Source organism: Triplophysa rosa, linkage group LG16 (genome assembly GCF_024868665.1).
Source record: "Triplophysa rosa linkage group LG16, Trosa_1v2, whole genome shotgun sequence".
NCBI lineage: Eukaryota > Metazoa > Chordata > Actinopteri > Cypriniformes > Nemacheilidae > Triplophysa > Triplophysa rosa.
Window position 1 is genome coordinate 7,222,138 of NC_079905.1, and position 27,645 is coordinate 7,249,782.

General features: G+C 38.6%; 1 protein-coding gene across 1 annotated transcript; it reads right to left on the reverse strand.

The window, feature by feature from the left end:
* Window positions 1-170: 170 nt before the first annotated feature.
* crybg2 (crystallin beta-gamma domain containing 2) lies at window positions 171-26,230 on the reverse strand. The gene is made up of 22 exons (XM_057355273.1): window positions 25,877-26,230; window positions 22,682-22,778; window positions 17,594-20,409; window positions 12,726-14,322; window positions 10,102-10,149; window positions 7,671-7,789; window positions 6,183-6,387; window positions 5,732-5,871; window positions 5,420-5,546; window positions 5,294-5,329; window positions 5,063-5,202; window positions 4,808-4,934; window positions 4,491-4,645; window positions 4,142-4,268; window positions 2,985-3,017; window positions 2,780-2,892; window positions 2,466-2,595; window positions 2,209-2,348; window positions 2,001-2,124; window positions 1,737-1,895; window positions 1,291-1,450; window positions 171-1,065 (listed from the first exon to the last, which is right to left on the reverse strand). Exons 1-22 carry the CDS (start codon window positions 26,056-26,058, stop codon window positions 977-979), a joined length of 6,864 nt encoding a protein of 2,287 aa, XP_057211256.1. The 5' UTR covers window positions 26,059-26,230; the 3' UTR covers window positions 171-976.
* Between the last annotated feature and the right edge of the window lie 1,415 nt (window positions 26,231-27,645).

Consider the following 27,645-nt stretch of genomic DNA (forward strand, 5'->3'; position numbering starts at 1 on the left):
ACATTGAAGTCTCATACAGACTGCTCTCAATGATCCTTCTGTGTATATGAGATTTCACCAACGAGTTTTTGGAAACATTTTTTTATTTAGCACAATACACATAAATACATATTAAAAATATTCAAAGAATTAAATCATGGACAAATAAAATCATGGACAAAATTCAAAAGTGAATATTTTTTACATGTTTTATTACAAAATTAAAGCCACTCCCTGTTACATATTTCACATTAAACTTTAAAATTAAAGTTACAGAATAAAGTTTCTTGGTATTCCAAAAATAACATGGTGATATTATATTGACATACTGTGCTGTACTATATTGACATCAACACATATTTGGTTATAAAAACAAGATGACAGAACAAACTTTCATAGAAACCCTCCCAGGACATGAACAAAGAAAATGAACAAAATAAAGGTCAGATCTGAAGTGACTCGCTGTTTTTAATATATATATATATATAAAATATATAACAGAGACAGTGAAAAGCTAATACAGTTTTCTGGATTAATAGATTATTATATCATTATTATCCAATGTGAAACTATGGGTTGTAATCGTAGTTTTATAAATGACCTGTTGGTAATCTTATATTCAAATTATGTGCAAATAACAGTTTTCAGATCATCACTTTACATTTCACAATCATAACAAATACTTTCCTGCCCATGGCTGGTATTTAGATTTACATTTATGCATTTGGCAGACGCTTTTATCCAAAGCGACTTACATTGCATTGTACTTACATTGCATTGCACTGAGCCACAGGAAAGCTGACCCACCTCATTTCCATTCCCAATGAGGTACGCCTCATTCACTGTCCAAAGTGTACTACAAAGTTTTTATTTTACTCTGTGTAGTGGCGTCCCACACAAAGACAAAAGTCAGTTTATAGAAAAACGTTTTATTGGTGCGGCAGCCTGAATGGGTGAGGTAAGGATTGGTGGGTCAGTTAATTTCAAAGGGGCGGGATTAGACGAACTCCAGCTTCCACTGTTGGCTGGCATGCTCCTCGTTCTCCTCTCGGACAACTAAATGATGTTTGTCATATGACTTTCCCCCTGAAAAAGATTACAGTATTCTAGCATTGGTCATGTTATTACCCAGTTCACGTTAATATTGTTTGTCACAACAGCCGCCATTATATTAGCATTCTTTGCAACAACATATTAACATGAGATGCATAAATGATTTCTCATTTCAATATTGAACTTATTCAAACAAAACGTTTTAATGTGTTTGGAAGCGTGTGATTTGTTGGTAAAACATCACACCGCATATCTCACCTTTAACGTCTAGCACCATTCCAGGGAAAGTGACACTGGAGATTTTGCCGCTGACCTGAGCGGTCCATATTTGCACTGGCGTACGCTTCTCATTCCACAGTACTACCTTAGCACCTGTCTCCACATTCCCCATCACCTGCAGACTCATGGTCCGTGCCAGCTGCCACAAACACAGAATGTGGGAGTAGAGTTTTAATGGAAAGTGTTATAATACAGCGCCCTCTGTAGTTACTATGCTCACATAACAGCCAGCTACAAAATTCTCATACATACTGTAGTATGAACCACAATGTCAACTTAAAAATTAAATCACACAATCTTACAACCAAATATACCCTAAAATGATTAATATTAACATTTGTAACCTATTATATTGTACTGTAAAGAGGATTTTATAATCAACTATTATGTAAACATGATGTAGATGTCTCATACGTGTAATGTACCTTGTTCTTGATGAGCCCGTCCTGGTAGAACCAAACATCACTGAATCCCTCCACCTCCTCTGAGACGACCACACGGCCTGTTTTCATGTCCTCAACCCCACCCTGCACTGACATGTAGTGTCCAGACTCTTCATTTCTAATTCGGAACAGTCTTTGTTTCTATGGGCACACACATAAAATAAAAACATAAACATACAAAATAAAGATGTTTGTATTTTTTCAGTCATTCCATAGTTATAAGGGGCATGTGAAGCAGATACTAACTTGTCTGACTGGATAGATAGAGCCGATACTGGAGAGAGAGCTGTATTTGTGCCAGTTTGTGATTTCAATGGGCTCTAGTAGAATCTGGCGCCCCCTGTAGTTACTATGTTCACATAACACCCAGCTGCAGAAAAGAGAGATTGACCTGACATGACAGCAAATTGAAATTGATTTTAATATAAAAAAGTATTTAAGAGGCAACACTCACCAGCCACTGTTGACCCTCACAGAGAGGAACTGTGTATTAAAGCCCTCCTCATGCAGGCTGGATACCTGCGTATCAGCTGTGACCTCTCGACCTTCAAAACACTCCAGCCCGAAGAGAGAGACCGAAGGCACTGAAAAAGTCTAAAAAATATGTTTTTTTAGCCAAATAATCAAAGAGTATTTCCTTAAGAGTTTCCACTTGTTGATTGCAAAATTAGAAATCATTTGCCCACCAAAACAAATCTTTTGTCTACTCACCATTGGAACTGATTTCACCGACCGAATACTGCAGCTGGGAGGACAGCCCATGCTGGTGAAGTTGGGAAAATTCCCTTCTGACAAAACATACTGGTCTCCTGTGAACATGTCTCCTTCATACAACACCCAGCTGAAATGCATTGAATTACACAACATGAGTGTACCAAATATATTTTTAGGTTCGTCTGCAATATTGCTCATGTCCTATTTGAGGAACACTGCAATACTACAGTAAAAAATTATTCCATTTATTTATTATATATTTACAACTTATTTATTTATTGGATGCACATCACAACCATTTTAACACTAACCTTCCTCCCATCACCCTGCATGACTTGACTATGAGGTTTTCCGGCAGCCGGCCCGTGTTCTGATTACACACACTACATGTGCCCTGGAAACTGGGCTCTGAATACAGCAGCATCTGCTGCGACAGAACAGAACAAAAGAAAGTGATGACATTACTGATGCATTACTGCATTGCTGATGGTGAGGATGTTGAATAAGTCAGCTTACCTCATTTTTGAAGCTGGGCCCTTCACTGGGTGCCTAAAACACACAAGATCAGCCTCATTAATAAAGTCAAGGACAGAATGTCTTCTTTATTCAGGACAGATATGAAATACAATTAATATTCCGATAAATAAATTCAAAAACATATAAAGAGTTTCAAAGTCAAAATCACCCCAATTACTTCCAGCTGGCACACCTAAAAATAGATGCAGAATACATTTTTTATAGTCCTAATAAAAATATTTTTCGAAATTTAGGTTATTGTTGTTTAATTACTATATTCGTTACCACGCATTCTAAATAAATTGAGAATCTTTGCCTAAACCTTGCCAGCTAGCAACAACAACCGTTTTCAGAGTGACTCCTACGGAATAATGAAGGCTGCTGCCTGATGTGTGCATGCCTGGTAGGACAATCTGACGGGTAGGATGAAATTTCAGTACACCGGATCAGACGCGTTTGGCCAGATGGAAATATTACAGGTAACGTTACTGCGCAAGCACTACAGACTTGAAGCGGAAGGTTGTAAATTTCTATCTAAGCACCATTTTGTATATTTATGCTAAAAAAATTTTTTTATTAACAATGTTTTTTTCAACTTTACTTTATATACTTAAGTAGATTTAATATAAAAAGTACTTTTGATCCTTAAGTATAATATTTATCGGTTACTCTAAGACTTTATACATCACTGACTGCGTGTTTTGATCACATTGCCTGTTATGCTTGTTTCAGCTGTGCATTTTGAGGTTTCGCATCAGAAATGAGCGATGGAAGCACCACATTTTCGAAATCAAAAACCCTTAATTTGCAAAAAAAGTTTTTCGCTCCAAATTGCTGGGTGTAATGTTCGCTACGTCAGAATTTATTCGGCAAAAGCGGTTCCATCTCAGGCGAGCCTAGTTTTACAAATCAGTTTTACACTCAGTCTCTTCTGTAACGTTACTGATACGCAGAGTAGGGGTTTTTGCACATTCATCTGACAATAAATGAGGCACACCCAGTTTTTCAGATGCACACACAGTCTATTTTTTGGCTATGCTATTGATCACTTTATTAATAATCCAGTGTACCCCCGCAGACACCAACATAGCGATCAGCAGTATGTGGACCGTGAACACATTTTCACAGTCATGAATAGGGTCTCTGAGACGACTCACAGGAAGAATGGGCTGTATAGAGCAAATGCGGTTGTCCCCAGAGCCCCAATCCCCACAGCCCGTGTAGAAGCCTTTTTCTAGAATATACTGGTTGCCGGAGAAATCCACATGAGAGTAGGCGACCCATCTGAGGATAAAGAATAAATAAATACATTTATTATAAATACACACACATCCAGATTTGGCCTTAATGATCCGAAATTTTTAGTCATGCCTAGATTAGTCTTGACGCAATGATTTTGATGAAAATTACACAACACAGCTACAGTACAATTGAATACTATTTCTATTATTTCTTTAATACTCCATTTTATCACTCCATTCATGAATGTTATAATGCAGTACATACGCTCCACTCAGCACATGGATGGAACGGGTGTTGATGCCGAACCCGAAGAGCTCCACATCCGGTACAGCTTCCGTCACCTCAAACGTTTGCTCTTCTTCATTCTCCTTCTCTCCTTCGGGCTCTGCATACAACATCACCACAGTCTCTGACAGGTCCTGGTGTGCCAAGATAAAGATCAGTAAAAAAATGATTAAACCTACTTTGCATGCCAGTCTATGCAGTACAACCTCATGTATCAATTTAAATATGCCCTCTAGTATCATGATTCACGATTTCATTATATATAAATATTATCATAAAAGTGAAAGGCTTCTTACAGTTTGGATGACTCGGACCGAGCGCAGCTCTGAGTTAACCCCTCCCCACACCCGCCAGTCATGGTATTCTCCCTCCTCCAGAAGATACTGGTAACCACGGAAACCTTCCTTTTCGTGGCCCACCCAGCTTTGAGAAGAGAGAAGAAAAGAACAATTTAATTAGATTCTGACCAGAAAATCATCCAATTTCTGTCTCTCTCCAACACAAATTGTTTTGACTTTTGTCTCTCTCAAACTAAACTCGTCTTTACTCACCATCCTCCACTAACTTTAATAGATCCCGGACTGTACATAAACAATGATTGTCTATTGTCCGTTCTTGTCATGAAATCTCTCACGCTGCTGTAGATTTCTCTGCTTTTCCCAGTGAAATATGGCTTTTCATAAAGCACAATCTGTTAAAAAAATAAAATAAAACATATAACATGTAATGCCTGTGCATTTCATTTCAATTCAATTAGATAGATGTTGCTTCCTTAAACTTACTTTTGGATCAGTAATGTTCTCAACTCGAGGTTCCCCCTACAAACACAAACAAAATGCATGCTTTAGACTCATGGTTTAAAAGGACGGTGGACCAAAGAGGGACATTTATGTAAAGGGGAAACTTACGATTTTGAGCGGGTGCAGAGAGCTCACATACGGGTTTGTGACACCCCAGGCGGCAGGTGATGAGTAACCCCCGACTTCAAGCACCCGTGGGATGCCCTGAAAGAAGGGTTCTGCAAACACCAGCCATCTAGAGGAACAAACATTACTTTGATAAACTCACTTTAATAAATAAACACAAAGGGACCCTGGAAACTGTGAGTGCAGAATTCAGCAGATTTTTTTCCAAATTCCAAATCAGCAGAGAAAATGCTGGAAAAGACCTCAAAACTACAGGTTGTGCTAGTTTTATAATAAGCAACTTGTAGCACTCACAGTCCAGCGTTGATAATCACGGAGTTCGCTTTGATCGGAAAGCCAAAAATTCTGGCGTCTTCGGACGTGTCTCTGAACGTGACCTTCTTGCCCTCTGCATTTTCCTCGGGGAAGAAACTAATTTCAGGAACACTGTAATCCTAGTTAAAAAAAAGTTGAAAGACACAAAAGAAGGACTGTTGAAACTTAAAGTGTGTTCCTTAAAGTATTGCTGCCAAAGCAGGTGCAATTCTGCTTTAAGACACAAGGAGGCGCACTACAATCATTAAGACCCAGCTATGCTGAGACACTGGTATAACAGGCACATGATGTAGTTTACAACCACTCATTCGCCATTATCATTATGCAATGTTAATGCAAATAAGGGTCCCTGCACTAATATGTATACCATTCCAGAGGTACAGGCACAGTTTGAGGGAGAATACTGAGCTTTGGTTTTAGTTTGTCATACCCGCACTGCTCGTCGTATGGATCCAATGGCAAAGGTTTTCTTCATCTGTGGCTTGAGCTCTTCATCTTCTTGATCCTGTGCGGTTCCATTCTCCAGATGAGCCTCTTCGTCCTCCGGCGGTCCGAAAGGATTCGTCAGCTCTATGTCCTCCTCGTCTAGTGCTATCTTTTCTCCTTTGAAGTCTGGCTTCTCATACAACACCCAACTTGAGAAGACAAAATGTGGGAAGAATTTTAAGCACATCCGCAACAAGCATGTTTTTGCAAATGACACTTGTTTTAATGTGCTGTCATCTAATTAAAATTATTTTTAAATATCTTATTATATATTAAAAAAAGAATGTTATATTGCACATTTAATGACTGCTATGTGTGCTCTCACCACGATTCATGGTCTGTTTCTTTCAAATATATGAATTATTACCACATTTCACTTCTATTTGGATTTTATTTCTGATTTTGATCTGATGTTGAAAGAGATTTTAAAGATCACGTGAAGCGCATCATGAGGACATCTGACGCTCTCCAGTATAGCTGACATTACCTCTCAGATAAAGTGTAGACGTGTTGCTTACGCATCAACATTCATGCAATCCCATCAGCCTGTATTCTTTAACACAGTGGTTCTCAAACTGGGGGCCGTGGCCTCCTGGGGGGCCCCAAGATGGTTCCAGGGGGCCACAGATTTTGTGGCATTTTAGAAATATAGATATTTATCATAAATTTTGTGCAATCAAACATCAGAAAAACAACGCCACCAACCAAAAGAATTGATGTTTTAGCATTGTTTAACTGAATATTTTCTTGGTTTAATTAAAATTTAAAGTTTAAGATTATAAGTCTTTATTTGGGGGGCCGCAAAGCAATGCACTCTACACAACGGGGGCCTTACAACAAAAAAGTTTGAGAACCACTGCTTAACAGAATACAGTACTGCTATATTTACTAGGGTGCAAAATAATGCGAACGGCGTGATGAATACGATTCAGCAAAAACTAGAGTCCTATCAAGTTTATGGTTTTGTGCTTTACTGCTGTTTTCTCACTCAAAAGCAGGCAGAGCCTTCATGTTGAGACTGATGTGGAATGTGTCACTCCCCCCACCATAGCCCATGTGACCAGCATGTACACATCATCCAGACCCTTTAAACTTTACAACCTCATTAAACTGAAGATGCATTATTTATTGTGCATTTATCATCCTGTCTTGTGTATTGATGCACGTTTGCTGCCCTGTGTGTACACCTGCCTTTTTTGTATCAGACACACAGTAAATGCGTTGTGCAAAAATGTGAATGAATTTCATTTCACACAGCTTTACAAAAAATCTGTGCCATGAACTCAAGTATGGTGTAGTTACAACATCTGCCAGCAGGGGCCAGTACTCTGCTAACCAGCCAAACCTTGACACTTTAAAGGCACCTTTGTGTTATCATGTTTAGTAAGAGGGCACTGCTAAAGCTGCATATAAATGTATACATGTGACTTACCCCCCTCTGACCACTCTTATTGAAATGGTCCCTGTAAACTCCCACGGTGTGGCATCCACAACATCACCTCGAACTTCAATTTTATGGCCGGTCATTCCAGGCTTGTCATAAATGAACATCTAATAATGAAAACAAATGTTAAAGTCTAAAACACGGCCAGTGTCTCGATCAGCTCCCTTGCCCCCGAGATCGTGCATCAGTATACCTTGTACACGGGTCTGCGCACCGTTCACTTATTTATTATTAAATTGAAGTAGATTGTGTTGCCTACCTGTCTAGCAACGTTTGTTTATACATAACATAAAAAGAGTTTGTCTTTTCAAAAGTTATATTGCGTTTCCTGAAGTTCATTGAGTTGGCTCGTGCGATTTCGGTTAAACGTCTTCAAAACTTGTCATGTGATTTCCGGTAAGGGAACATAGGTGCATCGACGCTCCCTGGTTTTTGCGGTGCATTGTGGGAATTTTTAGGGAACGAATGTTTCAGTGCACTGGAAGGATTTTGCGATTTTAGTCAGTGCGCTGACTACTGAACAAGGGAGCTGATTGAGACACAGCCAGTGTTTCTCAACGAGGGAGCTTTACAATCCTCCAAGAGAACCTCAGAATGACTCATTGTTTTTAAATGTTTTTTCACAGTTTGGAGATTTTGTAACAAATATACATCTTGCTAGTTATGTCTGACTCTATAATATTTTATTATGTAGAATTTGTGAGTCGAAAGCCCTTCAAATATTGCATTAAAAAGGTTGAGATCCAAAGTCGACAATGATCGCATTGTTTAATATTTGACCTTTTCAGCCACTAGGGGGAGCAGATGCAGTGACAATGGACAATCTTCCTTTTGTCTGTCTGTGAAACAGAGCATGTCCACATTGTCCTACTTCTGTAAAGCACCTTTGTTGTCTTATAACCTTAAGGCTGCAATATTACACTGCTAACAAATATAGGTTGTGAGGTGAGGAAATACATCTAATAGCAAGAAATTGACTCTTACAATAATCAGGAAGAAACTTGACAATCCAGTTTCAGGTGACCTTTTCTAAATCTCGATCAGCTGCTGATGCAGAATTTAGGAATGTCAAAACTAGTCCAGTAAAATCCAATCCAGTACAGCAGTATAAAAAACTGTGAGTCAACAAACATGAAATAGATGATGATGCGGTAGCATGTTACAATGTGCTAAAAACAAACACATTGTGGTTTATTATGCTTTCAGACAGCTATCCCGAATCCCCAAACTGTAGGTACTTAATTGTTTAAAGTCCCCGTGAACCGGAAGTTGCCATCGTTTTTCTGACACATTTCAGAGTGAAAAGGAATTTCAAAGGAGATAATTAGTGGGCGTGGCTTGCGAATTGATTGGATGTGAAAAAACAGCTGTTGCATTAATTTTGAAATGAAACTTGCAGCAGAATGACAGTTGAAGGGGAGGAGTTAACGGATGCTCCGCCTAAGCCGTCTAATTTACGTCATTTGAGATGGATAGTCATTTCAGGGGGCAAGTGCATTTTCAGATTTTAAATGAAGATTATCAGGGTACATGAATTTAAAAAAGAAAATGACCCATATTGATAAGCTATTTACTATAAACGCTGCAATATTTCATGAAAAAATAAGATTTGTCATTTTTTTATTTCACTGGGACTTTAACAACCTCTTTTGTGCTAAATTGCATAACATGTTGTTTTAATTTAAGTTAATTGGTGTTACATCAACCTTATTGCATGTGTTTCTTTACTAACATCCTAAATGTTACACAATGTTGATACTAGAACTTAGTTTTGCAAATATGCAGTACATTTTTAGATCTTAATCAAATGGATTAAATATAATTTTTTTAAATTATATTAATTTAGGGATGATAATTAAAGCAACACAATGGTAAATCTCAATCCATCACTTAACAATGGCTCACATTATCTTATTTCCATCCGGTTAGGCATCTTGTAAAATACTTGATAAAAGCAGATTTTTGAATCTCTATTTTCTCATTTTGAAAACTACTTCCCTCAATTACACTTGCACGCATATTCATCTTTTAAAAGACAGAGTACAAAATGTACTGACCTTATAAAGCTTTATTCGCCCAGAATAAAATTTTTTTTTACTTTTGGTGCAAGTTCCAACAAAGTATTAATTATTCTTAGAACAAAAATCATTTGATTATGTAAGCCATGTAATGAACTGTCTATACTTGTGTGTTTGACACATGAACGGGTCTTGATCACGCACCCACTAATCTCTCTCACCTGCTCTTAAATACCAGCTGCAGGCTTTGGGAACCCAAGCACATTCTGTCACATCTTATTTTATGTTATGAGCACACACAGAGAATATAAAAGGGCTGGTCCGATCGGATCAATCAGACCATTAATACTCTCATTAATGTAGTGTCATTGAGATAAGAAAGGTAAAGTGGAATGACTCACCTTTCCAGGTCGAGGATTGAGCTTCCCATGTTCCTTTTCTTTTGTGTGCTAGATAAAGAAAAATATTGAAGTAAATAAATATTTACATAACATATGGATATATATTGTAACATGTAAACTATAAAATGCTTGAACAATGCCTATGTATTTTTGGCGTTGACGAACCTTCGGAAAGCCCCTCCTCAGGTTTCTACATTATCTGTCAAAAATTTGTACAAAAAAGTACTTTGGGCACTTAAGCAGACTTAAAAAAAGAAGTATGATACCTAGTAAGTCTCGAAATACACCCTTGGTGCCATATCATTGTTTCTTTCTCTCTTAATTCACTTGAATTGTTTTGCCTAACAGTCCACTTCATGTAAAGTGGGGCCATATACAGTACAACATATTTATGTATGCAAGAGCTGATGAAACGCCCTTCCCAGGCCTTGCTGAGTGAGATGTTTTTGCGAATTCAGTGAGCCATGACCAAGTTAGAATAAAGGCAACATTACACAAGAGCCAAAGTCAAATTTCTCTGTTTGCCTATGGGGATGTTCTTAATGACAAGCCAAATAAAAGATTTACATGATTCAGATGTCATAAAGCTCACTTCTTAAACTAGCCAAGTGTCAGTCTCACTATGTTTCTTTCAACTATGTCTCTTGCAGAAATGCAGAATATTTTCGATATGCATATGGAACATGGGTGTGGGATGCCATCCATATCTCTACAGTAAATATGTATATTTCTAAAATGTACTGTAACTGCACCTGTTTATATTATATTTATATTATTTTTATTTAGAGAGATATAATAAAAATGTCTACAGTATATCAACTATAACAACTCATACTGCTATAGGTGCACAAAATTACTGTATACTAAAGTATAATATTTGCATTATATATTACAGTACATAAGATATTTCGGTGTGTTCCCTGAGTATTGTTTATACGGTTAATGAGGATGCTGCTCCGACATGTGACCAAGGCACGAAGGCGACATAATTTTTCCTCCGTGCCCATTGCAATGGCAAATACAAAGCAAGTCACTGGCAAGACAAAGAACAGGGTGTGTCTGAGCAGGACTCGACACACAGCCGTACTAACAAAATTATTAACGCAAATTAGTCGAGAATAAAGAAAATAGACAGATAACAAACATCGTCACATCAGCCTCTCCCCGTTTCCCTGCCTATTGATTCTGAGCACATTTTAAAGCACATACTTTTATCTGTCAACCTGTCAATATTCATTTGTGTATTCGGGAGATTCGTCCCAACAAGTTAACTATGCGTGTCCTATGCATAGTTACAGGAAAAAGGACAGTTGGTTCTGTTATTGAAACCTGAACTGTTATTATTTGTGGCTTTTCTCTTTGTTTGAATATGATCTCTTTTCACACAGGACTCTCACTCACTATTTTCGCGACCCATTTACAAAGGAGTAAAAAAACAGCTACTGTATAACATTTATAATATGAAGAATAATAACAAAGGGGTCAACCACACAGGACACTGTGAATGTAGCACACTGGCAAACTCTCCATCCACGAAATTTGCATACAAGCAATAAAGAACTGTTTGATAACTCAACATGACAGTCTATGTCAACCATATAAATGAACACGGGTGAAGTTGTGTGTTCATTTTACACTAGATTTGTGATAACAGTTTGAAGCTACTCCCTTGTGACGGCCATTTTTATGGGTTGTTACAATGAAATCTTTAGGAGCGTTCCGAGTCACACCTGCAGGTACTGTCTGGGCAAACATGCTTTTAAAGAGAATTTATAACCAATCCAAAAAACCCCAAAACGCGTACGATTTTAGGAAAGTGTGGGATTAATGCAGGCATTCATTCGGTTTCCACATTTTGCATCCTCCCGCAGGATAAAAAAACATAACCAAACAAAAATGTTTTGGCTTTGAGATGTTATGTATGTTAAAATGTGACTCCCAGGGCATGAAACAGATGACCTGTTCCACGTCTGTTTTAGAGGATGTGAGAAGGCGTGAATACTGCATGAGCACTGATGTAACGTATACTCCTGTCAATCTCTATTGTAAACTCGTCCCACTGGGGTGCCATTACACTCCGTCTTTCCTTTCATTCACCGAGGTTTTGGGCAGAGCTCAATCCACCTTCTGCAAAGTCTAATCACACAATTATTATCTTTAAGTGTTCTCTAAAATTGTAGCTAGGTGTGTTATAACCGTCAGGTGTAAACATGCAACTCAACTAGTTTAGCAACACCACGAGTTCAATTCCAAGGAACAGAAAACTGATAATGTTATCTTTAATGTTACTTTGGGTAAAAGTGATTTCCAAATGCATACATGTAAATGTTCTGCACTTCTTTTGAGATCTAAAACACATCACGCTGTTATACAATACTTGTGTGTAAGTGGTTTTGTATCCGGTTACATTACGGCTGATTAGAGAGTGGCGACATACTGTACTATGAAAACAACACTCTCATTCATTCCATGTCCTCGTTCCCAAAAATAAACTTAAGCACGACACTCTGAGTTGTGTTTATACCCTTTTCTCACATTATTTCTTCCAATGACATAAATGAAAATGCTGTCTGTACACTGTTGTAGTCATATCATATAGTATTGTGACATGAAGCAATACTCACATATGAATCCGGGAAGGCTCTGTATTTGAGTGTTAATTTTCGCTCCGGCTCCGCTTTTGGCTCCTGATTCATCTGGAAGCCTTTGTTATCATTGGGTTGATGATGAAGAGCTCCATCAACGCTACTGCTGCGTTGAAGACTTAGAACTGGCGAGCGGTAAAGATCAAATGAGGTCTTGAGGTCAAAGCTTGAGGTCTCTGTAGAGGAGTTATGTTGGAAAGAAGGAGGCATGCTCATCCGAGACGTTTCGGAAATCCCACTAAGTGAACTCGATGAAGACGTGAGGTACGAGAAGCGCTCGTAGCGGTTTCCGAGCAGACTGTCCGTGCCCTTGGGGGCCGAGCTTATGCGGTCGTGACTGCTGCCGATGTCGGGGAGAGAGGCTGCGCGGAAGATGGAGCGTTTTCCATTCTCTGGCTGGAAGAACAGGCTGTTTTCCAGGCGAGATGTGGGGAGCAGAGTCTCTCCGTTTGTCGTGGGTGTCTCTTCGGTGTTCAGGTCTGTGAGGGAACCCTTGCGCATGACGATGCTGCTCAGGGCCGAAGCACGCATGGGCTGGGGAAGCCTCGGGAGATCTCCAGACTGCCGTTCTTTCAACATGGCCATAGGAGATCGCATGTCCTTGGGGGAACTCCAGTGGAAACCTAAGTCAGGAGGTAAACTGAAATCTCCGTTCAAAAGCTTCTTTGGCTCTGTAACGGGCGAGACTCGAGTTGGAGACAAGATCGGGGTGTCCTCTTCGATGGGAGGCAGCGAGGAGAACGGTGTGTTGGATGCTGTGCGGTGAAGCCTCTGACGGACCGGTCGCTCCATGCTCTTCAATGTATCCACCAGGCTGTCCATCTCGTGTGTGTAAGAAATCAGAGGCTCGGGTTCTAGATCAGTGGGCGAGGAGTCCAGCTCTACGCGCGTGGCTTTGAACACATCGGAGAAATCATCTCCCACCTCCGTGATCATCAAGCTGCCCTCCCGGGAGTCAAAGCCTGTTTTCTGTATTTCTCCCTCTCTCTCTCCGACAGGTGTACTAAGCTCCACCCTGCTCCTCCCACTAAAGTAACTCTCACTCCCCGATTGAACTTCGCTCTCCGTGAATTTCCAGCTACTGTTGCCAAGGCTACTAGTGCTCTCCAAGGAATAAGAAGTGGGCTGGGTTTTTTGCGTCCCGGAGGAGCTGAAATGAGACGTGTAGACACCTCTTTCATAGCTTGGGGACAGCGGAGAGGAATACGGGTATGAGCTGTTTGTGAGGTTATATTCTGAATTCTCTGTGAACTTCTTTACTTCAGAATCAGAATGGAGGCTCTGCCATCTTCCGCGAAGTTCAGGACTCGATTCTGAATCTCTAAACCCATTGCTGTCCAACTGACTTTCATAGTTGCCCAAACTGCTCTTACTGTCGGAGTTAACCAGGGACACTTTGCGGACCACCATGCCGTCATCTCTGCCCTCTCGGGTGGATGATGGCCGGCTAAGCTTCGTATTGAGGACGGCAACGCCAATGCTCATGTCTGTCTCTGATCCAGGCTCAGTTCCTGCTTCGTTTTCTGTATCTGGCTCTTCAATCAATGTACTAAGAACAGTAGATGCATGAAAGAATCTAGATATGGAAGAGAGAGTAACACAAGGACATTATTACTTGAACCATACAAGTTTTCATGACCACGGTAAATTTAAAGAAAGTCTTAACATACAATTTCATGTGACACGTGGTAAAAAAACTTGATGTCTATGAGAATAACAACCTCTCTGGTTTCAAGAACACGATAAAACAGTTTTATATAATAAAGTAATCTGAGGTCTCTTTGAACATTTAGATTCATTTTGAGATTATTTTATAAAGAATATCAAGATTTGAAATACAGACTTAAAGAAAAGTATGATTGTATTTAGAAACCAAATCAGAGGACAGATTATGCCGCAAAAGCACAGGTGCACAAGTTTTTCTAGTGTGGGAGTATATTGCAATTTGCGTAGGTGAGTTTCTGGAGACATGACAACACATGTTATAATAGCACTTCGCAATGGATCTCAACCTTCAAATCAGTTTTAATCCGCAATACCACTAAAAACTAAAAGTTTAAGTGGGACAAAAGTCGCATAAAAGGGCTTTATCAAATGTGTGGTAATGCATTTTTTCTGTGATAGGAAACATCCCAGATTTTACATTACAATGTCATTATTTGTTGAAACATAGATCTGAATTTGCATATGACTGGGAATAACTTATGAGAAAACTGGAAGTAGTGGGAAATAAAAGGAAAGATGTTTTTCATTTTAAGTTAAGGATTAATTTAGTTAAGCATTATCTAAACTCAAGGACCATGGGTTTCGATTAACATTCCACACACAAATCTGCTTAAAAACAGACTGAAGAAAAATAAGTCAAATGATGAAACAGGGAACACAACACATAGCAAAGCAGGCTTGAACATATATACCACAACACATGCAGAGGTTTAATAGACATTAAAAATAATATTACATAATTGAAGCAAATGCGTCTAATTTTCATAATAAAGCATTGTTGTTTACTTCTACAAACAGTAGTACTTAATACATACATGTATACAAAAAAACATTCAATAAAGATATATAAACACAAAGGGATTTGAAAAAAGTTGTTTTGAGAGGAGAGGAAAGAAGATGCGGGTATATGTCATGTAGTTTGTTTTTCACTTCAACACTACAGTTGAAATGGCCATGAGCCATTTGAAAGCACAGGTGGAGGTATCAAGTTTTGCCAGCTGGTATATCTAGTGTTTGTATTAGCCAAAGCTCGCCCCCTGGAGGCAAACATGGACATCACAATGTCATTTTTGCAATTTACATTCACAGTTAGTTAATAGCAGATGCTATCATGTCTCACCAACAGCAACTTATGTAAAACATTGTGGGTGCTCCGGAGTATTTTGTCTTCGTTCTACGAATTGTTGTGGTTTAAATCCTGGGTTATGGCAAAGCCCTGTTTAGGTGCTAACTTCACTGCTTGTTTCCTGCCACCAGCTAAAGATTTGAATAAAACACTATCATCTATACTGTACATGACACCACATACACAAACATGTGTCCCTGTCTGTAAAAACCAGGCTAAAGTCTCAAAATAACAAGCATCAAAGTTTGATTTTAACCATAAATTTTCATATGATTTTTGATCTTTGACATGGCCTTAGTCAATATTAAAGATATCAATGTTATATTTGCACAGAATGTTCTTTACATTATGTAGGATGATATTACGTAGAAAACTGTAGGATACATTACAAGAAAAATGACTTTGTGAAAGGGACACAAATATAAACAGCTTCATTCTTCAAAGTTTGCTACACTAATTACAGGGATTAATTCAGCTTTCCAAGGCCAAAAAAGGATCATCGCTGCACATTTCTTAAAGCCGAACCAGTAATGAATGAATGAATGAATGAGGTATTTACATAGCGCTTTATTGTTTATTGCCATGAAGAACAAAGTAATGAGGGGTCACGCTTTGCAGACAAGGGTGTGGAGGTTCGATGTGAACAGCTGTCAGTCACTTGCATCGTTCAAATCATTCCAAACATCCATTCCAGCTAATGTTGCTGGCTGTAATCTATTTCGCAACACACACTTCACAATGTTTAACATTCATGTGACAGGTATTATCAGAGCATTTGACAAAGCGACTGAAAGATTAATGCTGTCGTCCATGACCTTCCACCTGTCATTACAGCTCACAATCACTTTGGATTTAAATTTGCATGAGAAATTAAGCAAATCAAATTAAACTAAACAAAATCAACGGTAAGAGAATCAAATCCCCACCATCAGAATATCAGATAAATAAAGCTGCGCCGACGAACGTACGAACGTCTGTAATTTATGAAAACTAAATGTCAAGGTAAATATGCAAATGCATCATTCAGATTCCTGCTGGCACTGCACGTCTGCTTGCGGAAGCGTTTCGGAATGATCGCTGCTGGTTTTGGCATAGGCCTTCATTCATGAGGTCTATTTCAAGAATGTGTATAATCAGGTCTGAGTCAATAGCAAACTTTGAACCACTGATCTACAACACATTCTTTTAGCTGCCCATCCCATTTAAAACGAACCTATAAGATATGGGGTTGTAAGTGGGTGAGGCATTGATAAACCAGTGCCAAATTCAAGCTCGAAATCATTATTATTTATGATTATTATATTAATCCTTTTAGATTTCATTAGTTACATTTATCTTCAATAGCGTTGCATCCTGCAGATCATTATTGACACTGACTATTGTTGACACTGCAGATCAACAATAGAAATTACAGTTTCCTTTCTAGATACTTTACATTTAAAATACATTTAAAATATCATTTAGGATTAATGAAAACCACTGATGAAAAATGTGACGTATCATAAAATAATGTGCTGTTCATTAAAGATTTAATGCTTACATCTGAAATGAGTAGATCATATGGCATATACACATATCGCTGCTGTCCTTCTGAAATCACCTTGTGTCTCCATTTTCATGATTCAAATGTTTTGCCATAAACCATACATTTGTTGTCACCCTTTAGGTTCGTCACTGGGTTTTGCAAATATCTAACCAATAAAAAGTATTAAAAAGTGCTTGTCAACTTTGACAACACAGTATTCAATAATTTAAAGAAAAACTGCGAATTTGGACATCTGAGATTTCAGAAGGACAGCAACGATATAAATAGGAGTCATAATTTCAGGAATAACCTCACAGTCGTGAATTTATTCTCAAAAACATTACGAATGATTGTAAGCATGTATATTTTATTTCTGTGCTGTACATTTTGTGCAGACTGGCAATCTAAAAATGGCATCACATAAAATCAAGACATCAAGTATTTCTAGCAGGTATTAAGATCAAGACTCACCTGTCGCCTTGTATCAGCTGTGTTGGAAGCAGGTGCTCCTGGACAGCGTAAACTTCAACGTCTCTCCTGCCCTCAGGTGTGGTTTCACTGATATCTACCACGCTCCCGTGAGTGAAGGTTGTGATGCTATCTGTGGCTGTTTTTACCTCCGTCAACTCAACCTCTCTCTGACTAGCGTTTTTGCTGTGTATGAAGGTCTCTTCTGTGTTGTACGCAGTGGAGATCTTCTCCGTGTCCGGAGCGGACTGCCAGCCTTGACCTTCACTGTTCTGTGTACTTGTGAGGAATGTGACTTTGCGATCCTCTCTGTTGGCCGTGTGCTCCTCCCTCTCAGCGTGGAGGATCTCAGTGTGTGTTTGGTATTGGATCCTCGCGGCGTCCTCTGGTAGTAGTGTTTTCTCTTCACTAGAATGGCGTGGGTGGAGCCAAGTCTCCAGGTGATTGCGTGTTGCCATGCTGGAATCTGCGAGCGATACCTCTACTGGCTCGGCGGAGGGAGGGGCGGGGTCGCATTCTTTTGGGACACATTCTCGATCGACTGGTAGGGCTGGTTTCAGTGGAGCGAAACGGTGAATCTGCCTCTCTGCTTGACCTGTCAACACTTCAGTGTCTACACATACCTCTGATTTTAGTGCTAGTACACCATGACTTTTAGATGTTTCTCTGGTGTTTTGCAAACTTTCTGTCATGTCTTCAGCCCCCTCATGTTGAATGTCCAGAATCTTATTAAGGGACATTTGTTTTTGTGGTAAAATGTAGATATATTTTTCTTCAATTGGTGAAACTTCATTAGTTTTATTATAAACATCATCCAATCTGTATTTCTCCTCTGGCTCCTTCATTCGCACTTCATTTTTGGTTGTCACAGACAGTTCTGATGTTTTACCCTGACCAACCATCTCATAATTCTTAAGACTTCCTTTATAAAGCACCTCCTCTGTATTGAGACCTTTATAAGATTTGATCGTTCTCTGGTAGATCTCTTCCTTTCGGGCCAGAGAGTTGAACAGCTCCTGTGAATGAGTGGCTTCAGAGATCCTGGACGTCCCATGGTCCGTCAAATCTAAAGAAGAACTAGAGACATTTTCAAAGCTGGCTGATTTTGCTCGGTCTATTCTCTTACTCGTGTAATCTTGTCTTTCATTCTGGGATAAAGTACTTGAATAAGACGTATTGTCAGTCAGAACTCTCCAGGAACGGTCAGGGACAGAGGTGATGGGATCTGAGGGACCTGAGAGGTCAAAGGTGTGGGTTTTAGTAGCGTTAGTGGGGTGTATTCCTGACGTAACCGACTCAGTCAAAGACATCTTTGACTCATCCTCAGTAAGGACAGGTTCAGGGTGAACAGGTGCTACAACAGAATCAACGGCACATGTGGGATTATGCTCAGTTTGAGGAGATTCCATTGAGATGGTTTCACTATTAAAATCAGGCTGAGAATCTTCAAGGTGGCTAAAAATAGCAGGGTAATTTACAGCTTTATCTTCATAAACTGGGCTTGAATCGCCTTCAGCATCAGAATTGGGGAATGATGAAATAGCCTTAGTATTGTTATATATGTTAACATCCACACAGTTGGAAGACACAGATATAACATCTGGAACAGAAACGGGTTTGCTGGTATGAGTAGGTACACTCATACCATAGTAAGGGTCTGTGTTTTTAACCAGTTCTGTGACAGACACGTTTGTGTTATCTGTAGTGCTGGTTTGGGAGTCTTTTAGCTCAGTAGTTATAATGTATCCAGGACTACCGTGGGAAGGTCCAGGATGGGACAACACTAAATCTGAGTTTGAGGTGGAGCTCAGCTGGGATACGATATTGTTTGTATCAGACGTGAAACTACCAGAGATAAAAGAGGTGGAATGCTGGGGGATGGAAGAGATGGAGTTCTCAGGGGTCGTAAAGGTTATCGTGTCTGCTTTAGATGTGTTGTCTGCAGTCAGGGGTTTGACTTCAAAATCAGCCGAATCAGTCTTCCAAAAACCGGAGTTAAAAAGTGAATAATCATCCTTACCAGAAACCCCATTTAGGTTCAGATGTGCATCAAGGTTTGAATTATCAACAGGATGTGTATCAACACTTTCTGCAGTTTTGGCTTTGGGAATAATACTGACTGAATCTATGACGTCAGCCTCTGAAGTGCAAGATTTTGGACTTGCAGGGTCAGTCTCTGGACTTTCTTCTACTGCAGCATTATTTGAGGAAAAGACTTCTTCGGTGTGCAGATTGCCTGTTACATTTACAGGTTCAGGACCATCCACTTCAGAAATCCTATACTGATGTTTTGAGAAGGTGCTGGAGGCCTCGGGTATATTCGTTTCAGCAGGGGCTTGGTAAACCCTATTCACAACTGGGGAAGAATCACATGAGCGATAACCTGTGGCTGGGCTCTCTGGAGGTGTCTGGTAACCATCACTATCAGAGAATGAAGAGTCAATATACGATATTATTTCACCGTTCAGTTGGGGTGGCATAAAAGCATCAGTGGCAATGACATCATCTAATAGTCTGTCTTCCTTATTGGCCAAAGACAAATCACTGAAGACATCTTGGGATTGGTTAGAGATCGTATGGGGAGGTGCTGTAAACAGAGTCACAGCCTTTGGTGCCATCTGATGTGGTGAGGTTTGATCTGTTTCTACCTGGTTTTCCAACTCATCTTTCTCACTGATGTGACCTTCGGCCCTTGGGTTTTCAATGACGTTTGAAAGACTCTTGGACACATCTCTCTTCTTCTTTTTCCAATTTAGGTTGAATATGTTGAAGCTCCTGGGTTTACGGAGGTCAGTTTCTGAATAACTGAGCAGCCCTTTCTAAAGAAACAAAGAGAGACAAAGAAAAGAAAAGATTTGTGAATGTTTGTGAAATTTTTATAAAAATATTTTTTAAATGACGTGCACAAAAATTGAATCAATTTACTGTCAAATTGGGAACTGACTTAAACTGGAATTATCCTTTATTAATAATTTAAAGATGATAATCTAAAAAGGACCAAACAAGTTTATTTTGTGATTCATCGACATAGGAGTCTTATATTTGTCCTAGATTATGTTCTTATGTCTTGAGAGGCATGATGCATTTGCTGCTGAGGTGTGTACAATGTTATATCTGATAACAACAGATCATGAAATGCCATGAAGTAAGATAGAGAGATATCTGTCATTCCGTCTGTGAATCTGGGTGGAGGCCTTTGATTTCCATAAAGAAAAGCAGGTAGATGCTGCTGCTCATCACCATGTTTTAAGGGTCAAACCCCACCAAATAATTTCATTCACTGGAGTTGGGCATGTTTTAATTTAGAGGAAAATATATAAATGTATATGTTATGTGGTTGAAAACTAGCTTAAATAACTTGACATAAAAATCTGAAGAACCTTGCACAGATAGATACTGTATAAATCTTATACAAACATGAAGCGCACAGGACAAGCCCTGCTTACGGATTCCAAAATACACCTACTGCAGTCAAGCATAGAAGAAGAAACCTCAAAAGCATTTCATCATAGAAACATGACCAAACTTTTTCATGAGCTTCTGAACTGCTGTCTTGTGTATCAGCTTTCATAACACTGTCCTGTCAGCGCTGTGTCAGGAAAAAAAACACCTGTGGAATTCAGTAAAAAAATACAAATATCTAGTACGTGCTCTTGGCTCCATCTGCTGGCCAGGTAAAGAAATGCATCAAGAAATACAATTAAATTGTAAACGTGGCTAGTGTTTCACATAAATATAAAAATGCATGCAACGTTTAAACTTGACCTGTACTTGATCAAATATGACCTCCTTTAAACAAACATCACCTACTACATTTGTTGACAACGTTTCAAACAATATTCACTATGATTTTTTAATAAAAACCCATATAGGTTGCAGGTAAGAATCTTGACTGAACATATATTAAAATCGATTTTACACAGCAGTCTTTTTTCAAAATAAATACGGTTGATATAGATAGTGGATAAGATACAGATAGAGCATAAAACACCATTAAGGTGTTTACTTAATTTGTGTTTATTTGCAATTTAGCATGTTCACTGTTAAAAAAATGCTGGCCTAAACTCATAAGTTTGTAGTGACCAGTTACATCTAATTTGTTTTCTCTCCTGTTTACCACGGTTCACGGCATTTAGTACAAATTGCCTCAATGAACCGTGTCCATCACCATGTCTGTGCATGTCTTTCATGCAAACCATGCTTAGAAAGCTTAACAGAGAGGAATGCAAATCGATTCTTTTGCCTAAAACAAACGTCCTCCATTACATCAGCGTCATTAAACGCAATTAAAGGAGCAATGTGGAGCTTTTAGCGCATCTAGTGGTGAGGTTGTGAATTGCAAGGGCTCACTCCACCCCTCCCCCTCCCTTTCGAAGCACTATGGCAACTGACGCAGGACAAACATGTTGTCACGTTTTCGCTTAATAACATAGGAAACGCACTCTGTAGAGCAGTTTGTCCGTTTAGGGCTACTGTGGAAACAACACGGTGACCCGCAGTGTATGTAGATAGAAATAGCTCATTCTAAGGTAATAAAAACATAACGCTTCATTATGTAAGGGCTTTATACACATCTGAAGACATATTTATGTATATTATATTGCATTTCTGTCAATAGATCCTCCCAAAATTACACATTGGACCTTTAAATGAATTTGAGTTTGGGTTTAAATGATAAGATTTTACATTTTTGGGTGAACTGTTGCTTCATGTATTAGCTAGACCACTGTTTTACTTTGAATCTCCTCAAATAAGATAAATATAATATTGTTTCTACTGACAACAATACACATACAATGCTGGGTTGTTCTAACTAACCCATTGTTGGGTAAATATGGACAAAACCTGTTAATCATGGGTTGAAACAACCCAGCATGTTCTGAAGTGTATATTTTTGTGTCTGGTGTGATAATGTATAACATTCAGTATTTTAGTATAACATGTCTGCTAAAAAACTTTACAGAAACAAATGTATGATTAATGTAATTTTCTCATTGGTGCTGGTGGATAGCTTCAGCTATGGCTGTCTTTCATGCACATGTAAGTGTAAAACTAATTGACACTTGAAGTATAAATGTGGTGCTCTCTGACCTTTGACCTGGGGGCAGTGCCATATAGAGATGACGTATGTCCAGAGAACTCTTCTCCATCCTGACTTTCTGCATTGTCCAATGTGGCAGGCTCGGTTCTGTGAGAGACAATATTCAGTCAGTCATCAACAAAAACATCAAAAAACAACTCTGAGAGATTCTTTTCTTTTTCAACTCTGACTTTAGCGAAAATGATAGGAATGTCAACATCCTCACATACACAGTGAGCTCGTATGAAGAGAATGTGTAAACAGGCTATTGTTTTCCTTTAAGGTTGCATGCATGGAAACTTTCAGCATATTTTTAAAGAACGCTGTAGAGTTTGTTCAAACAAATGCACAGTGTAACCATGGTAACAGTATGGAACTAAAAAATGAATACAAATAGTTATCAATCTACCAAAAAAGAAACATACTATACTTTTACTTTAATAAAACCATGGTTTATTTTCCTAAGGGTGATTCTTATGTTCTGGTGTGAGGTCTTACAATGTACTGCATGATATGACAAAGCGATCACAGTTTTGACACCAGTGGGGCGCATTTTTTCCTACGGCCCTACAACACCTCAAGCCGGCCCTGTGCACAGACACACAAGCTCATGCGAAACCTGCTCTTACTAACACCAACATATTCAACTTTAAGTGGTTAACAAAATCAGATCTTTCACCGACAAGTGAGTCAATGGCATGCTGCCACCACCCTATGTTCTGATTCAGCGTCTTAAGGAACACAATACCCTAATTGTGCGGACCTACATGTTCTCTACAACTCTCAGGGTGACATTAAGCAGGAACAGGTGCATCCACAATTCCATCTCATCACGGAAACATACTTCATCACGCTTTTGGAATGTGAATAATTCAGCCGTCATTAATATAAAGTTAACAAAGAGGTACTGATACTTTAGAACCACTTGAAGGGTTGGCGAATTTAACATAATCTAACACCGAGTCTGAGCATAACCACTGGAGCGACATTCATTTAATCTGAACAAACAGATCAGACAACTGTCATGCCAATAACATCGCAAATCAGGTGAAAACAAGCAGAACATTTCACTCAGGTATCTGAGTTTTTTTATCAAGTTTCTCCCCGGAGGGCACAGTCAAACACTGAGTTTCGCTATGTGTGATGGGAGATCGTAAGCATGTGGTACGTCCAGTTTTCTTGAGTGCAAACATATCATTTGCAGCTATGCCGTGTAAAAAAGTGACTCATAATATAAAGCTGACACCATGCTATTATGCACTTATATTTTGTTAATTTAGTTAAAATTATGTTCATTTAGTTAAAAAAGCGAGGTGAGAATAGATTCCTTAACCCTAAAGGACATTACACAGAGCTCAGCAAAAAAAAGCAAAAAGCCCCAAGAAGCAGTGGGTAGGGTTTGTGGCAAGACACTTAGCTGTTATAAAATGCCCTTGTAACCCACTGCTTCATGGGGCTTATTGCTTTTATAAAACAGTTATTCCATATGCGTAGCAAGATTTCATCAAATAAAGTAAAGAAAGCGATATTGAGGCTATGTAATGCGGTCAGCAGTTTAAATCTGGGTATTTTATAACAGCTTAGAACTCGGCTCAACCCAATCAGAATCAAGGACTATAACCGACCGCTTTATAAATGATATTTCGAACGACTGTAGGGAAAACGCTAAATCATTTCATCGTAGATTCATGTTTTATTTATTCCAATAAAAGCCTTCAAACCAATATATACACGACTCCTAACTAGTTATTTTCAGCTGGGTTTAGAAAGACTAGTGATATTGACTAACATCAAAATGATTCAAGCGAAACCACTGGCATACTGTAAATGCCAAATATGCATTTGGTTTCTGTTGGATTATACAACACAGACCTTGTTAGTCAAGACTCGTTTTCTAAGTTTAAAATTACTAGCTGCACTTTTTAAACATCCTCTCACGTGACCTCGATGTGGATACATGGTTTGTTTGCTTTGTCTGTGGTTTATTTGGGAATAGAGACACATGATTAACAGTGTTTAAACAGGGCATCACATATTGTATGAATGCAAACACAGAGAACAGATCCTGTCTTTTATAATATCAGGTATTAAAGAATGGTCACATGTCAGGCACACTTGCACTTTGTTTGGAATGCTGCAGGATGCTCACCTGTGGGAGGAGCTGTTGTGACTTGTACGACTGACCTACAATAAGTACAAAAGCTGGTTCTTCTGTGGGAGCTTTAATAAAGGGTTTAAGATGTGTGAATGTGCAAATTCAGAATGTCAATGAACTCATACGGTATTATCCAGCCATTTCTTTTGGTTGTAATTAACGTAATTGGACCGTTTCATATGACTAAACTGAACTCACCCATTCAGCCCAACTATTCGAATTCATAGATTAACAAATATCAAAGCGTCACCATTACTAGCATTTTTGTCTGACACAGAAATATATTGACCTAATACAGAAATATGGAAGGGTCAGAGAAACCTCTTGAAGTACACACATTACATTCTTGTACAGTTTCTTGGTCTATGAATCACCCTAAAAAGCTCCCTTAATTAATAATGTCATAGGGCTAAAAACGATCATAAAGTATTTCATATGACATAAAGACTAAATATTTACTACAGCTCTTTTTGAGCATATTCAACAGCTGATTGTCTCTTGGTAAGCGTAGTCGATGGGTATGTTTAAACAGATTGGGGTGGGCCGAGGGCAGATGTCCAAAGTCCAGAGCTACAAAAAGGTCCCAAGGATCAGTGAGACACATCCACATGCAGTAATTCTGGGAAATAGTACCTATCAGTTATGGACTAACAACATGGCTGATGTTTTTAGCCTTTACAGACCCATGGACCCCCAATCTGACTCTCAGTCAACCCCCGGGATCCTCAGAACAATAATTTATTTTAGTAACACTTTATAATAACTTTATTTAAGAATATTAAAATTACTGATATTAACAATGGTTAAGAGATCATTAGTTAGAAAGTTGGAAATGAATGAATAGTTGTTTCTGGTTAAAAACCCTGCAGGCTGCCGCAATGGTGTTTAATTCAAACTGGAAATGTATTTAGATATTTAATTCTATTGATGAGTTTTATATTACTCTTTAAAACATACAATATAAGATTAACCATAAAAGTTCAACTCATATCTGATCAACAAAATCACGAAGCTCATTCATTATTGATGGAAAACAGGAAAATATAAAAACCTTGTAAATTCCAGGTTGTCCTGTGGTCCGTCTGTTGAGCTTTTCTTCTTTTTCTTCCATTTGAAGAACTTGATTGTTGAACTCTTACCGCTGTCATTCTCCACAGATTCTTTAAGATCCGCTTCACTTTTAGAAAACAAGCTCTTTAAAGACTTTCTAGTGGAAATACTTTTCTTCGCCATGACTTCAAAAAGGATCACGCGATAAAATTCTGTAACAGTGTATTATGATGAGCTGGCTCGATGCACGATAAGTATCAGCTGCTTACTCGCACAGAGGCAAATGCAACACTCAGTTGTGAACGGACCTGGCTCTGCCTGGCTACTGTCCAAATACGCAGCTCACTCTGTTTGTAGACGCAGTCAGACAGACAGTAAACCTGAGAGAGAGAGAAACGCCCTCACTGACAGCGTGAAAAGAATATGACACATATTCCAGTGTTACGTGCTATATCAAAATACAAAAACATCTGAGTGGTGAGTGAAAGTTACAGACATGGCTTTAGGGATTTGAGCTATACTTCACTTTGGTTTAATATTCAACTACCAGCGAGAATAAAACTGTATACAAAACATGTATTTTGTACATTGATTTGAAGCCTTCAAAACGGCTGCCGTTAACTTATGCATTAATAATTCGGCGAGTAGCTATAGGCCTACTCATATAAACTGCATATCATAAGAACGAAATATTTAAAATTCATACACCGTAGCACGAAAAATTTGAAGTTATTGGCTTCGGTCTTAATCGCGAAATCACTCATATTTTATCGATCGCACACTGCTACTTGTGGTACATGATTGACAGGAAAACAGAACCGACGAGAAACTCTGCTTCTGTTTAGTCATTCTCATTGATGACATTTCCACAAACATTTTTATTGTTATTCTACTCTAAACATTTGACCTTGAACCATGATCTAAAAACAATGGCAAGGATAAAAGAGTTAAAAAATACAAAACCAATACAGATATTATTAATAAAATAAAATACTAATAATAATTAACAAAACACACTGGCACACACTTTAATTCTTTGGGAATTGTGTATTTATATTTAGGCATATTTTATTATTATGACGAACCCCAAATGACCGAATCTACAGAAAAATGGAACCATGTCGTAAGCCCGTCTTCTTCAAAGAATGACAAAAGGGAATGTGGAGTGAAACATTCCTCTTGAAACTGAATGTTTCTAGTATTTTCAAGTTTATCTGGTTTAGTTCCATGTCAACAGTGCTGCTGAAATGAAAGCTTTTAGTCAGACTTACACAGCGGCCTTTTTACAAACCACGTGGTTATACAAGAGCAATAGCGTGGCCCTGTGGTCATTACTCTTTCATGCGAACAAGAAATTACTGTTTCGGTAAAACAATTGTAATGATATATATTGATCACTAGATGGGGCCATAAAACGGTTTTATATTTTTTTTTTGCTTGGCCCTAATACTCTTCCGTAGTTTTTTATAGAGAAGTCGGTCCCTTACGAAAATGTTAAGTTTATGGTTTACATATTTTGTAGTAGTAAAAGCATGGGTAAGTTAATTTTCGTAATGGGTGGATGTTCTGTGCTTTTATTCGTGATAGTTTCTCTATAAACTGTTTACTGTTATGTTTCCGACGTGATTTCTATGGCAAGGTAAATAACAATGGATCCATGTATTTTGGTTGTTGTTGACAGTCCAGGAACAAAGAGAAGAGGCGCAAAATGAGTAAACTAAACCTACCTGTAACTGTAAAAGCCGCAGTTGTTCACGTGACTACGGCCAA